Source organism: Pipistrellus hanaki, assembly GCF_964339955.1.
Source record: "Pipistrellus hanaki genome assembly, chromosome: 6".
NCBI classification, from domain to species: domain Eukaryota; kingdom Metazoa; phylum Chordata; class Mammalia; order Chiroptera; family Vespertilionidae; genus Pipistrellus; species Pipistrellus hanaki.
This window is the reverse complement of record NC_140508.1, coordinates 33945703-33958859: the sequence shown is the minus strand read 5'-3', so window position 1 is coordinate 33958859 and position 13157 is coordinate 33945703. Positions and strand designations below refer to the sequence as shown.

At 57.4% G+C, this 13157-nt stretch overlaps 1 protein-coding gene across 1 annotated transcript; it reads right to left on the bottom strand.

The window, feature by feature from the left end:
* Positions 1 to 3795: 3795 nt before the first annotated feature.
* COX4I2 (cytochrome c oxidase subunit 4I2) lies at positions 3796 to 11017 on the bottom strand. Its single transcript, XM_084886914.1, has 6 exons — positions 11001 to 11017; positions 10820 to 10850; positions 9484 to 9565; positions 7731 to 7895; positions 6806 to 6937; positions 3796 to 4059 (listed from the first exon to the last, which is right to left on the bottom strand). The coding sequence occupies exons 3-6, from the start codon at positions 9563 to 9565 to the stop codon at positions 3923 to 3925; spliced, it is 516 nt and encodes a 171-aa protein (XP_084743040.1). The 5' UTR covers positions 10820 to 10850; positions 11001 to 11017; the 3' UTR covers positions 3796 to 3922.
* Between the last annotated feature and the right edge of the window lie 2140 nt (positions 11018 to 13157).

Sequence of the window (13157 nt, the reverse complement as noted above, 5' to 3'; positions counted from 1 at the left end):
ATGCTGGAGCTGCCCCCTGGTGGTCAGTGCGCCCCCACAGAGGGAGCACTGCTCAGCCAGAAGCCGGGATCATGGCTGGCAACTGCAGTGGTGGCTGGAGCCTCTCCCACTCCACGGCAGCGCTAAGGATGTCTAACATCCCGTGGGGAGCGGGCCTAAGCTGATAGTTGGACATCCCCCGAGGGCTCCCAGACTGTGAGAAGGCACAGGCCAGGCAGAGGGATCCCCCGCCCCAAGTGCATGAATTTCGTGCACCGGGCCTCTAGTATTAAATATTATTCTATGAGCCTGGTACATAGTGGATGCACTATAAGTGTTTGTTGGCTGAATGAATACAGGGTGGGCAAAGGTAGGTTTGCAGTTGTGAGTATGTGAAACAGAGTTTATTCTTGTAATATCATTTATTAATTATTGTGTTATTTTCCATATGAACAACTGTAAGCCTACTTTTGCCTCACTGTGTATTGTTGTCACAACTGCTCTGCTAAACCCTCCATTGGCATCTAGGTGTCCATGGGGGTGTGCTGCTCAGATTTCTCTCCAGGAGAACCTGTAGGTTCTGCTGCAGCCTTCCTGCTGAGGCCACGCCCCCCGGGGCTGCTCCCCGCCAAGGACTGAGCACAGTGGGGCCTAAGGGTTTTGCCCAACAAAAGTCCTCTAATGGGCCTTTTGTCCCTCTGGGTCTCCCCATTGGCCACGACTTTCTCAGGTTTGCTGTTCCAGTTGTCTATTTATTGCCCCTCAACTCCAAATTCACCCTTTAGTGCCTGCTCTAGGATAACAAACTCTGAGCATTGCCTTCTTCTTCTCCTTCTTCTTCTTCTTCTTCTCCTTCTTCTTCTTCTTCTTCTTCTTCTTCTTCTTCTTCTTCTTCTTCTTCTTCTTTTTATTATATTTTATTGATTTTTTACAGAGAGAAAGAGAGAGGGATAGAGAGTTAGAAACATCGATGAGAGAGAATCATTGATCAGCTGCCTCTTGCACACCCCCCACTGGGGATGTGCCCGCAACCAACGTACATGCCCTTGACCGGAATCAAACCTGGGACCTTTCAGTCCGCAGGCTGATGCTCTCCACTGAGCCAAACTGGTTTCGGCTAAGCATTGCCTTCTTTACAGGGAGATGCTAAACTCTGCCAGCAGAGGGTGCTGGAGGGGGCATTTCTGGAGGAAAGGCTGGGCTTGGCTTTCTGGTTCTGGGGTGTGTGTGTGTGTGTGTGTGTGTGTGTGTCTGTGTGTGTGTTCTTGCTCCTGCTGAGGGGTTGGTCAGCAGTGAGTGAGGACATCTGGTGGTGATCTGCTGCAGCCATGAGCCCAGTCTACCAGCCGCCTTGCAGCGCCCCCGCCTGGGGACCATTTACTTGCCGCTCTCCTAACTCAGACACCACACACTCCCGGCCTCACATCTACAAGGTGCCCCAATTCCCCGCCCACCGGCCTCTGCGCCCTTGGGCCTCTGGGGACCTCGAACTGTCCCTGCCCAGTGACCAAGGACCAGCTGTGGCCTAGCCAACCTGGCTCCGTTCTCTGCCAGCTGGCAGGCTCCAACCACACCTTCTCCAACGAGGTCTGACCCCCAGTTTGGGAAGGCACCCTCCCCTTCCAGATCTGTCCTTCCTTGGGCATGCTCTCTAGGATACTCTTTAAAGTTATCTTTACATATTTATAGTTTTCTCTTGTGTAGACATAACCATCCTTTAAACAGCCTCTGTCACATGACTGTCTCCGGGCTGGACTTAGATGCAGAGCACAGACGTTCAAGGCGTCTGCTCCCCGATCCTTCCACAGCGGTCAGGCCTGCATCACCGTCTGAAGGTCTCACCGCCCCCTCCTTCTCCCTGTCTGCTTCATCCTTCACCGGGGGAACCCCCAACAGATCTCCGGCCTCTTTCCTTCTTTCTTGGCTTTTGCTTCTCAGAGGATGCAGACCGATACCACTTCCCATCGCACTTGGAATAGACTCCCAGGAGGCTTTTATAACCTGCTTTCTGCCCCACGGCCAGCCCTCTCCCCCAGCACACACCTCCCTGCTGCTCCGAGTCATCCCACTCCCGTCACCGTGGGCGGCCTCCTGGAAGGTACACACACACACACACACACACACACACACACACACCAGAACCCCACCTCGGCCTTTGCTCCGGCTGCTTTGTCTTTGATACAAGGCTTGTCTCCTCATTTCATTCAGACCTTCGTCCCCAATCCCCAATCCCCCTCTAAGTCTCCCTTTGTTTTGTTTATTTATAGCACCTAAAACCAGGTCACCTACTATATATCATACTTACTCTTCTGTCTCCCCCACTGAGGCCAGAGAGTGTCTCCTGCTGCCTCCCCGAGGCCTGGAGGGGTAAGCGCCTGGCACACAGTAGGTCCTCAGGAAGAAGGTGTTACTTGGCTGAATAAAGGAGTGTCCTTGCCTTTGCTCCAGCCTCTCCCTCCACCCGGAGCGCTGTCCCTCTCCTGCCCGCTCTCCCTCTCCTGCCCGCTGTCCCTCTCTGCCCGCTGTCCCTCTCCTGCCCGCTGTCCCTCTCTGCCCGCTGTCCCTCTCCTGCCCGCTCTCCCTCTCCTGCCCGCCCTCCCTCTCCTGCCCGCCCTCCCTCTCCTGCCCGCCGTCCCTCTCCTGCCCGCCGTCCCTCTCCTGCCCGCCCTCCCTCTCCTGCCCGCCGTCCCTCTCCTGCCCGCCGTCCCTCTCCTGCCCGCCGTCCCTCTCCTGCCCGCCCTCCCTCTCCTGCCCGCCGTCCCTCTCCTGCCCGCCGTCCCTCTCCTGCCCGCCGTCCCTCTCCTGCCCGCCGTCCCTCTCCTGCCCGCCGTCCCTCTCCTGCCCGCCGTCCCTCTCCTGCCCGCCGTCCCTCTCCTGCCCGCCGTCCCTCTCCTGCCGCCGTCCCTCTCCTGCCCGCCGTCCCTCTCCTGCCCGCCCTCCCTCTCCTGCCCGCCCTCCCTCTCCTGCCCGCCCTCCCTCTCCTGCCGCCGTCCCTCTCCTGCCCGCCGTCCCTGTCCTGCCCGCTTTCCCTCTCCTGCCCGCTGTCCCTCTCCTGCCCGCCGTCCCTCTCCTGCCCGCTTTCCCTCTCCTGCCCGCTTTCCCTCTCCTGCCCGCCGTCCCTCTCCTGCCCGCTTTCCCTCTCCTGCCCGCCGTCCCTCTCCTGCCCGCCGTCCCTCTCCTGCCCGCCGTCCCTCTCCTGCCCGCCGTCCCTCTCCTGCCTGCCGTCCCTCTCCTGCCCGCCCTCCCTCTCCTGCCCGCTCTCCCTCTCCTGCCCGCCGTCCCTCTCCTGCCCGCCGTCCCTCTCCTGCCCGCTGTCCCTCTCCTGCCCGCCGTCCCTCTCCTGCCCGCTCTCCCTCTCCTGCCCGCTCTCCCTCTCCTGCCCGCTCTCCCTCTCCTGCCCGCCCTCCCTCTCCTGCCCGCTCTCCCTCTCCTGCCCGCCGTCCCTCTCCTGCCCGCCGTCCCTCTCCTGCCCGCTCTCCCTCTCCTGCCCGCTCTCCCTCTCCTGCCCGCCGTCCCTCTCCTGCCCGCTCTCCCTCTCCTGCCCGCCGTCCCTCTCCTGCCCGCCGTCCCTCTCCTGCCCGCCGTCCCTCTCCTGCCCGCCGTCCCTCTCCTGCCCGCTGTCCCTCTCTGCCCGCCGTCCCTCTCCTGCCCGCTCTCCCAGTCCCCGTGAGGCTCAGCCCTCGCCTCTCCCCCAGGAAGCCCGCCGGGTGCGCCGGGCTCTGAGCCCCTGGAGGGCGCTTGCGCTTGCCCCCGGGCCGCTGCGCTGCCTGGTTTGGGGTGTGGTGGAGGCTCTGTGGCGGATAAAGACTGAGGCGGAGCTCAAAGGCAGAAGAGAACAGGCCAGCTTTATTGGGGTGACCGAGAGGGGAGGGGGTGCTCCGCAGGCTCCGGGCCAGGGGAGAGCTTGGGGGGCGGGGGGCGTGGCCTGGGATGTGGGACGCAGTCACTTCTTCCACTCCTTCTTCTCGTAGTCCCAGCGGGAGGCCAGGCCTTGCACGGGGTTGCCCTTCATGTCCAGGATGCGCTGGAGCTGTTTGGCCTTCCACTCGTCCGTCAGGGTGATGGGCTTCTCGGGGAACACTGCAGGAAGGCACGGGGCAGGGACAGGCCGCCCCTCCCTCTGAGCCACGGTCCCAGGGACCGGGGAGGGTGCCCTGCGGGGAGGAGCTCCCTCCACCCCGCCCGTCTCCCCCTCAGACTTCCTAAGCGGCACTCCACGGAGTTCCGTGTCCTGACCGCAACTCCGCCTTCGATGCGCCGTGGGAACTGGGTCAAGGTCCCTCCCCTTCAGAGCCTCAGTCTCCCCGCCTGCTGTGTGGCCCAGGGGTAATTAGGAGCAATGGTTTGAAGCCTGTCTGGATTCAAATCCTGGCTCAACTACGCTCTTGCTGTGTGCCTTTGAACAGGTCACTTTATCGCTCTGAGCCTCGGTTTCCTTATCTGTCAAAGCCAGGTCCTCTGCACTAGGGTTGTGGGGATTAAATGAGTTACTATTTATAAAATGATTTGCATAATGTGGGACAGGTATTAAGCCCATAATACATGGTAGCTATTCTAGCTGTAATTACTCAGTTTGCTCCACTTATTGGAGGAGTCCGGGATAAGTTTATTTTACTTCCTGAAGGGGGTTGGGAGTAGGAGGGAGGATAGAGGCATTCACTTTAAAAACCAGGGGAGGCCCCGCCGGGTAGGTTGGTTGGTTGGACGTCATCCTTCTGAGAACAAAAAGGTTCTGGGTCCGATCCCAGTTTGGGGCGCCTTTGGGAGGCAGCTGATCGATGTTTCTCTCTCTCCCTCTCTCTCTAAAATCAACAAAAACATATCCTCGGGTGCGGATTTAAGAAGTCTGGTGCCGAAACCAGTTTGGCTCAGTGGATAGAGCGCCGGCCTGCAGACTGAAAGGTCCCAGGTTCGATTCCGGTCAAGGGCATGTACATTGGTTGCGGGCACATCCCCAGTAAGGGGTGTGCAGGAGGCAGCTGGTGGATGTTTATCTCTCGTCTGTGTTTCTAACTCTCTGTCCCTCTCTCTTCCTCTCTGTAAAAAATCAATAAAATATATATATTTTTAAAAAGAAGTCTGGTGAGGACAACACCTAACCCAAAGGCTGAAGCGCCCATGGGGTATTTTAAGTGCCTTCCCGTGTGGCGCAGGGAAAGGCTGGGACCACAGTGTCCGACACCCCTCAGGTCTTACTGCCCTTCCTGACCCGTCTGCCCCAGAGGCTGACTCGCCCTGCCTGCCACCCTCCCTGGCCCTTCCTATCCCAGTGGGTGGGCAACAAAGAAACAACCTGTATGGGCACCTGTAAGTACCGAACATTGAGCTGGATTAGAGTTTTTCCAAAGGCCCTCTCATTTCTTTCTTATGCAAGGTAGGAACGCCCACCACACCACAGTTTACAGCAGAAACAAGGTGCGGCCACTAGAGGTCAGCTGGCTGCAGCTCCTCCTCAGCACCCTCCCCCTCCTTCAGAGCAGTGCTCCTCCACCTGAGCGGCACCCCTCGCCTGGAGGGCCTGAGAACGCTGACTGCTGGGCTCCCCGCCGGTGTCTGACTCGGTGGGCCCAGAGTGGCGCCGGGAATTTGTATTTCTAAGTTCCCACGTGAAGCTGTTGGTCCAGGAGCCACACTTTGAGAACCACCCTTGTTGTGTAGCAGCGCACGGTCAGCTGGGCGTATGGCAGCACCGCCCAGTGTTCCTTGTGGCTAGATATGGTCAGGTGATCATTTCTAGCGAACAGAACGTGAGCAGAAGTGGTGTGCGCAACTTCTGGACCTTAAAAAGGCGTGCTTCCTCCCTCCCCCTCTTCTTTCCTGGGACGTGGGCTGGGGCAGGAGCAGCCATCGTGCATGCCAAGGAGAAGCTACACGCTAAGGAGGGCAGAGCAACGAGGTGTAAGAAGCCTGACGGTGTGACGTCCCCGTACCTCCCGCGGCCTTTTTGCGAGACAAGAACAAAACCTTTATTTTGTTCAAGCTCGAGCATGCTGGGGACTCCGTCACCGCGGCTGGAACAATGAACTGAAAGATTCATGTATGCCGGCCGGCGTGGCTCAGCGGCTGAGCATCAACCTGTGAACCAGGAGGTCACGGTTCAATTCACGGTCAGGGCATATGCCCCTGTTGCGGGCTCCATCCCCAGTTTGGGGGACAGGGGGGCCAATGCAGAAAGCAGCTGATCAATGACTCTCTCTCATCATTGATGTATCTATAGTCCTTCCTTTCTGAATGTTAGCTGCTCAGTTTCTTCATCTGTAAGATGGAGTTAACGGCATCACCGGGTTCAGAGTGATGCGGAGCAAATGAGTCAGCTTACCTGAGGGCCTTAGAATGGCTCCTGGCCATTCTATAAAATATGTTTTCATTTTATATTTAAAATAAAAATATATTTTAAAAAATTCATGCTTAATAACAGCCAGCTGGGATGTGCCTTCCTCCGGGTGGCCCTGCAGGGTTCCTGCGCTCTCTCCTCTGGATTCTCACAGGCCCCTGAGCACACCGCGCCCAGGCCACGGCTCCAGTATCACAGTAAGAATATCACTCCTAACCACAGCTGGCCTGCAGCTCTCTCTCATTCAGACCTCACCAGGGCCCTGAGATGTGGGCATTATTACTCTTATGTTACAGATGGGGCCATTGAGGCCCAGAGCGGGGGAGTCCCTACATTGCCACTCAGACAGCTGTGCTCTGCCCTTCGCCCTCCACCTCTTGGGGGGACTTCTCAAAATCTTGAAATGAGCTCTCTGACAAGGACAAGGCTGTGGCTGCGGCCGCCGGGCAGGCCCAGGGCGGCAGCCGAGCCGGGCGAGACGCTGCAACTCACCATAGACCCGCTGCCACCAAATGAGCAGAGCCGTGAACCCGCAGAAGAAGAATACACAGCCCACCACTGTCTTCCACTCGTTGGAGCGGCGGTTCATCTCGGCGAAGGTCTCGTGGAACTGCAGCCGGTACACTGGAAGCAGATGAGGGGTGAAGGGGGGGCTCAGGGGCAGCCCCCCAAGGGCCCAGAGCCAGCTCTAGGTCTGGGGATCTCCAGCCTCCCCCTCCCTGCGGCAGCCGCTGTCCATTCGGCAAGTTCTTATCAAGCATCTGGAGTACCGGTACGCAAAGCGGGGCCCGGAGCTGGTAGCCCAGGGCACTTCTGGTGGCCATAACCTGGGGTCACACATCCCCCCTGCCCCTCAAGGTCAGGTGCCTGCTCCCCCATCCACCGCACCTGCCTCTCCCGGCTCTGTCCCCTCATACCTCTCAGTGATGCCAGAGCCCTCCATGTTCCCTGCTCCCCTATCTTCCCCCATGTTCCCGGTATCTACAGCACCCTCCGCTCCATCCAGCGCCAGCGGGAATGTGCCTTCCTCTGGACTCCATCTCCCTCTCTCTCTCTCTCTCTCTCTCTCTCTCTCTCTCTCTCTCTCTCTCTCTCTCTCGAGCTCACAAACATTTGACCACACCTCACTTAGCCACGCACCCTGCATTACAGCTATCGGGGTTGGTGTCAGTTCCCCCACTGGACGGGGAGCACTCTGATGGCGGGAACCAGCTGGGTGATTCACTCCCGTGTCCCCAGCATCCTCTGGCTCCAGGCCATGGACAGCGATGGAGTGAATATAAAGAATGAACAAATGAGTGAAATTCTCCCCTGGGTGTGCATTTCTGGCTGCTGTGGGTGGGGGCTCCCTGATGGGCCCTTCTCTGCAAAGCCCCTGCCAGCCCGCGCTCCCCAGCCAGCCCCAGCCCAGACTTACAGGCCACCTTCTCGGCGTGGCTCAGCTGGGTCCAGCTGCCCTTCTCCTTCTCCTTCAGGGCCCGCTGCTCGGCGGTGAGCTCCGTGCAGAAGGGCTCGTCCGGCATGGGGTAGGAGCGCTGGGCGTGGTAATTGGTGTAGGGGGCCGTCTTCCCCTTGCTGTGGGCTGTGGGTACAAGGAAGGAGCTGAGTTCAGGCTGCCCCTGGGACATGCCAGCACTAACCGTAATACTAAGAGACAGGGTTGGCCCTAACCGGTTTGGCTCAGTGGATAGAGTGTCTGTCTGTGGACTGAAAGGTCCCAGGTTCAATTCCGGTCAAGGGCATGCACCTTGGTTGCGGACACAGCCCCAGTAAGGGTGTGCAGGAGGCAGCTGATCGGTGTTTCTCTCTCATCAATGTTTCTAACTCTCTATTTCTCCCCCTTCCTCTCTTTAAAAAATCAATAATATACATTTTTTAAAAGAAGAGTTGCATTTATTGAGCACTTCCTGTGTGCCAGGAGCCATTCTGAGGCCTTCAGGTAAGTTGACTCATTCACTCCACATCACTCTGAGCTAGGTGATGCTGTTAACTCCATTTTACAGATGAAGAAACTGCAGCTAAAAATTCACAGAACCAGCCAGAACCGGTTTGGCTCAGTGGATAGAGTGTGGGCCTGCAGACTGGAAAGTCCCGGGTTCGATTCCGGTCAAGGGCATGTACCTTGGTTGTGGGCACGTCCCCGGTGGGGGCTGTGCAGGAGGCAGCTGATTGATGTTCCTCTCTCATCGATGTTTCTAGTTCTCTATCCCTCTCCCTTCCTCTCTGTAAAAAAATCAATAAAATATATGTAAAAAAATAAAAATAAAAAAGAGCCACTGCTCTCAGTTCAGGAATAAAAAATAAATAAAATAAAATTCACAGAACCAGAAGGACCAGGGCCAGGGCTGCAATTCAGCACCCTTCTCCTCCCGGCTTCCAATCCTGAGTTCTCTGGTAGGACGAGGCAAGTCAGGCAAGTCAGGCAGAGGCAATGGTGAGCAAAGGCTCATGAGGTGAACCTGAGCTGACAGGTGCAAAAGTGCTCTGCAAACAGTAAAACAATATCCGTATGCCTTTACTTACTTAGTCATCAATTTTTATTGATTTCAGAGGGGAAGGGAGAGAGAGGTAGAAACATCAATGATGAGAGGGAATCATTGATCAGCTGCCTCCTGCAGGCCCCCTCCTGGGGATCGAGCCTGCAACCCGGGCATGCGCCACTGACCTGAATCAAACCCGGGACCCTTCAGTCCTCAGACCGACACAGTTTGCTCATCTGAGAAACGGAGATAACAGCACACCTCCGCCTCACGTGTTTGTTGGAAAGTCTCGATGTGTTCATCTGTATAAAGTATTTGTCACAGCTCGGGCTACATGGTCAGGGCTCAATGAATGTTACTTCTTTATAAATGAGTAAACCAGAAAGACCCTCTGCTAGCTGGCTGCAGTCTCTCCAGCTGTAGGCATCTTCGGACTGGCACTGACACCTGGTCTGCCAAGGAGGCCCCGGTTCTGTCAGCACCTCCACCTCAGGACACAAAGGCCTCAAGTGGAGGGGGCAGGCCCCGAGGAAGCATGGGCTGCGGGAGCTCCATTTCCTGGACCCGGTAGTGGGGCTGTGGGAAATGGTTCTGGGCAGGCCCAGCATGGAAGGGACCGAGCAGCCTGCGGACAGCACTCCCGCCCCTGGCTGTAGAGTTAGGCAGGGGAGGAGGGTGTCTGCGTCTTACCAGCGTCCCCCGCGTTGTGTGTCCCTCGAGTCCCAAGTCCTCGCTTCTTCAGCACCAACCTCCGGGCAGCTCTGAAGAACATCTGGGGGGTGTATGTGAATGAGCCCACACATTGCCCTCTGACCCTACCCCTTAGGGCCCAGACAGAGAAACCATTTCCACAGGAGTGTGTGGTGGGGGTGTGGGACGGGGAGCTTCTAAGATTTCAGCATCTTCCTCAGGTCCCCGGACCTTCTAGTTTTGTCTGGTATCCAACCCCATGGCGGTAAATTGGGGTCCAAGACATTTGGAGCTTCTGCCCCCGGGACCTCAATTCCCCATCTGAGAAGTGGGAGGAGGCTTAATTTTTTTAAAAAATATATATATCTTATTGATATTTTACAGAGAGAAAGAGAGAGGGAGAGAGAGCCAGAAACATCGATGAGAGAGAATCATCAATCAGCTGCCTCTTGCACATCCCCCATCGGGGATGTGCCCGCAACCAAGGTACATGCCCTTGACCGGAATCGAACCTGGGACCCTTCAGTCCACAGGCTGACGCTCTATCTACTGAGTCAAACCGGTTTCTGCGGGAGGAGGCTTAATTCTTAAGGCAGGGTCTGAATAGTTTGGGGCTGGGGGCCTGGGTCCTACTTCCCGCCCCAGCTCAGCCTGGCCAGCTCGGGAAACAAACCCTCCTGGGTTGTTTGCCCCCCAGAAGAGACGGGTGGGAGGAAGCAGGTCCGGGGCTCCCTCTCCTTCCTCAGGCCATCTGCCACCATCTCTGCCAGACAGCCCGCCCCCCCCCCCCCCCTAATGGGCTGCCTACGTGCAGGAGAGCCTGCTCTGCTGGATCCAGTGGAGGAGCGGGACAGGATGAGCCCAAACCCCCATGGGGTGGGGAGTCTCGGGGACTGACATCCCGTGGGGGGTGGGGTGGGGACTCTAGAGCAGGACAAGGACCAAAATGGGCCAGAGAGAGGAGAAGGAGCTCACATCTGGAGAGGGTTGCGGGGCATTCATTTCTGGAAAGAGAAAGAGCCCCCCACATGTGGGGAGGGGGCGCCCAGTAATCATGAAGGAGTATACCGTGTGCGGTAAGTGGGAGAGGGCCCCCCATTTGGGAAGGAAGGGCTCCCCATCCGTGTCGAGTGGGTGGGAGAGCCCCACCGATGGGGAAAGGGAAGGAGCAATCTGCATTTGGGGAAAGACATGGCACCCCGTATGCCAACAAAGCGTAATTCCCCAGGAGCCCCCTCCCCTCTTCCATGGCAGGGACCACACGGAGGAGTCCAAGTCCCGTTTCCCACTCTCCCCAAGCCAGGCGCGCCCCCCCCCCCCCCCCCCAGCCACTTACCTCCCCGCTCTGCTGCAGGAGCGACCCCGGTCTGCTGAGCGAGAAAGGACAATGAGCTGCAGAGGGATTGGAGCTCAGACGCCCTCCCCTGGGCCCGCCCCGAGCCTTTCCCAAGGCCGCCCGCCCCTGCCCCCGCGTGGGAACGTCCTGCCCCAGAGGGGCGTGGGAGCGCCCAGCTCACCTCCCAGAGGGCTCCGGGGCCTCGGCCCGGAGTGTCTGGCCGCCTACGCCCACGGGAGTCCTGCCTCTGGATCCCGAGCTGATGCACCCAGGGGAGCGCGGGCGGTGTGTCCTGGCTGACCGGCCTCCAGCTGGCTAGTTCCAAGAGCTGGATGTTCCTGCCTCCACACCTTTGCTCATGGCTCTTCCTCCCACCGGGATGCTCTCCGAGGGCCTTTGCAGACCCACGTCAAACGCCAGCTTTCCAACCCGGACCCAATGCCTCCTGACCAGGAAGCCCACCCTTTTCTAGGATCTGGAAGCTGGCCTGCGGTGTCCTGTTTCACTCCCACACCCCCATCCCCAAAGAGAGGTGAAAAAGCCTCCCTGAGGGGTTCACATCATAGCTGCGGCCTTCAACATGCGGCCCGGCCTCTCCGAGCGCCTGTTTTCTTCCCTAAAAAAAGATTTAATGATAGTTTCTACCTCACGTGGCTTTTGTAAAGATTAAGTCAATAGAAAAGCATCAAATGCATTTATTCAAGAACTAGAGGTCCAGGACATGGAATTTGTGCACTGGGAGGGGCTCCCTCAGCCCCGCCTGTGTCCTCTCACAGTCCAGGCCCCCCCCCCCCCCCCGCTCCTTACCACCCGCCTGCTCCTAATGCTTGACTCGCTGCTCCTCAGCACTGCTGCGGAGGCGGGAGAGGCTCCCACCACCGCCACTGCACTCACCGGCCATGAGCCCAGCTTCTGGCTGAGTGGTGCTCCCCCTGTGGGAGCACAATGACCACCAGGGGTAGCTCCTGCATTGAGCGTCTGCCCCCTGGTGGTCAAAGCACATCATAGCAACCGGTCGTTCTGGTCCTTCTGTAAGGACCACTTAGGTTTTTATTATATAGATTATTTATTAAAACCTACTACAGCTGGCATTTATTATCTACTGCCTACCAGTTTAAGAGAGAGAGCCAAACAAAACCAAACACAATGTCTATCCTTATAGGGCTTACAATCCAGTTCCAAGCAGAGAAAAAGGCCCAAGAGCAGAAAAACACAGGTGTGTTCAAAGAGCAGAGAAAGGCGATCTTGGCCAGCATGCAATGAGCAAAGAAGAGAGTTGGAATGGGGTTGGACCACAAAGCAGAGCCTCAGAGACCATGGTATGGATCTTAGATTTTATTTTATAAAGAACAATGGTCATCCTAGCTGGTTTGGCTCAGTGGATAGAGCATCAGCCTGCAGACTGAAGGATTCCAGGTTTGATTCCAGCCAAGGGCACATGCCCAGGTTTCCAGCTCGATCCTCAGTAGGGGGCGTGCAAGAGGCAGCCAATCCAGTAGATGATTCTCTCAAATTATTGATGTGTCTGTCTCTTCCCCTCTCCCTTTCTCTCTGAAATCAATAAAAATATATTTTAAAAAAAGAAGGAGGAGGAGGAGGAGGAGGAGGAGGAGGAGGAAGAGGAAGGTCACCAAAGGTGAGTACGGGACTGATATGGTTAAATGGAACAGAGCATGAGTTAAATAAGTGTGTCCTGGGTTGTTAGAATACTGATGGTGGACTAGAGCTGTGGGTCACTGCTGAGACCTGGGACCAGAGAGTTCTAGGGCTCCCGGCTCTGGGCCCAGGAGGTGTGCCCAGTGCTCACCCATCCACCAGGGTTTCTGCAGCCCAGGGAGGCCCTCAGGACACCCTCCAGCCAATGTCTGGAGGCAGGTGTTTCCTTAGTCCCCAGGGGGCCAGCTCAGCCTACGAGAGCAGGGACCCCGGAGGGTGACAGAGAAACCCTAGAGTGGGCCGATGGAGGAATCTCCATTCTGGACTTCGGCAGTAACAGACACCGAGCTGTCCGAGGGCAGTGTGGGGATTTCCTGAACCTCCAAAAGACGCCCCAGCTCCCAGGACCAGCCTTCCTCACTCCTGGGAGCTGCTCCTCGCCTTCTGCAGGACTAAGGGAATTACAGATTGAGAGACACCCAAGAAGACCAGCCACCTTGCCTCCTGGATGCTGACCTGTGTCCTGAAGAATGCGGGGAAGACCCTTCTTCAGGCAGCCTGGGGAGAGCTCGCCTTGAGTCCAAGTTTTCCAAGGACAGGTGGTGCTGCTGGCACTGGAGTGAGTGGCTCTGCTGCTGCCTGGCTGTGCTAGTGGCCGAATGGACCCCCGTTTCCCATCCCT

What these genes read in the sequence shown, in the direction of transcription:
- COX4I2 (XM_084886914.1), bottom strand. Translation starts at nt 9,565, where the DNA reads ATGTTCTTCAGAGCTGCCCGGAGGTTGGTGCTGAAGAAGCGAGGACTT. An exon ending in ACACAACGCGGGGGACGCTG is followed by an intron (nt 7,896 to 9,483) that starts GTAAGACGCAGA and finishes TTGTACCCACAG; the next exon opens with CCCACAGCAAGGGGAAGACG. An exon ending in TTGGTGGCAGCGGGTCTATG is followed by an intron (nt 4,060 to 6,805) that starts GTGAGTTGCAGC and finishes GCCTTCCTGCAG; the next exon opens with TGTTCCCCGAGAAGCCCATC.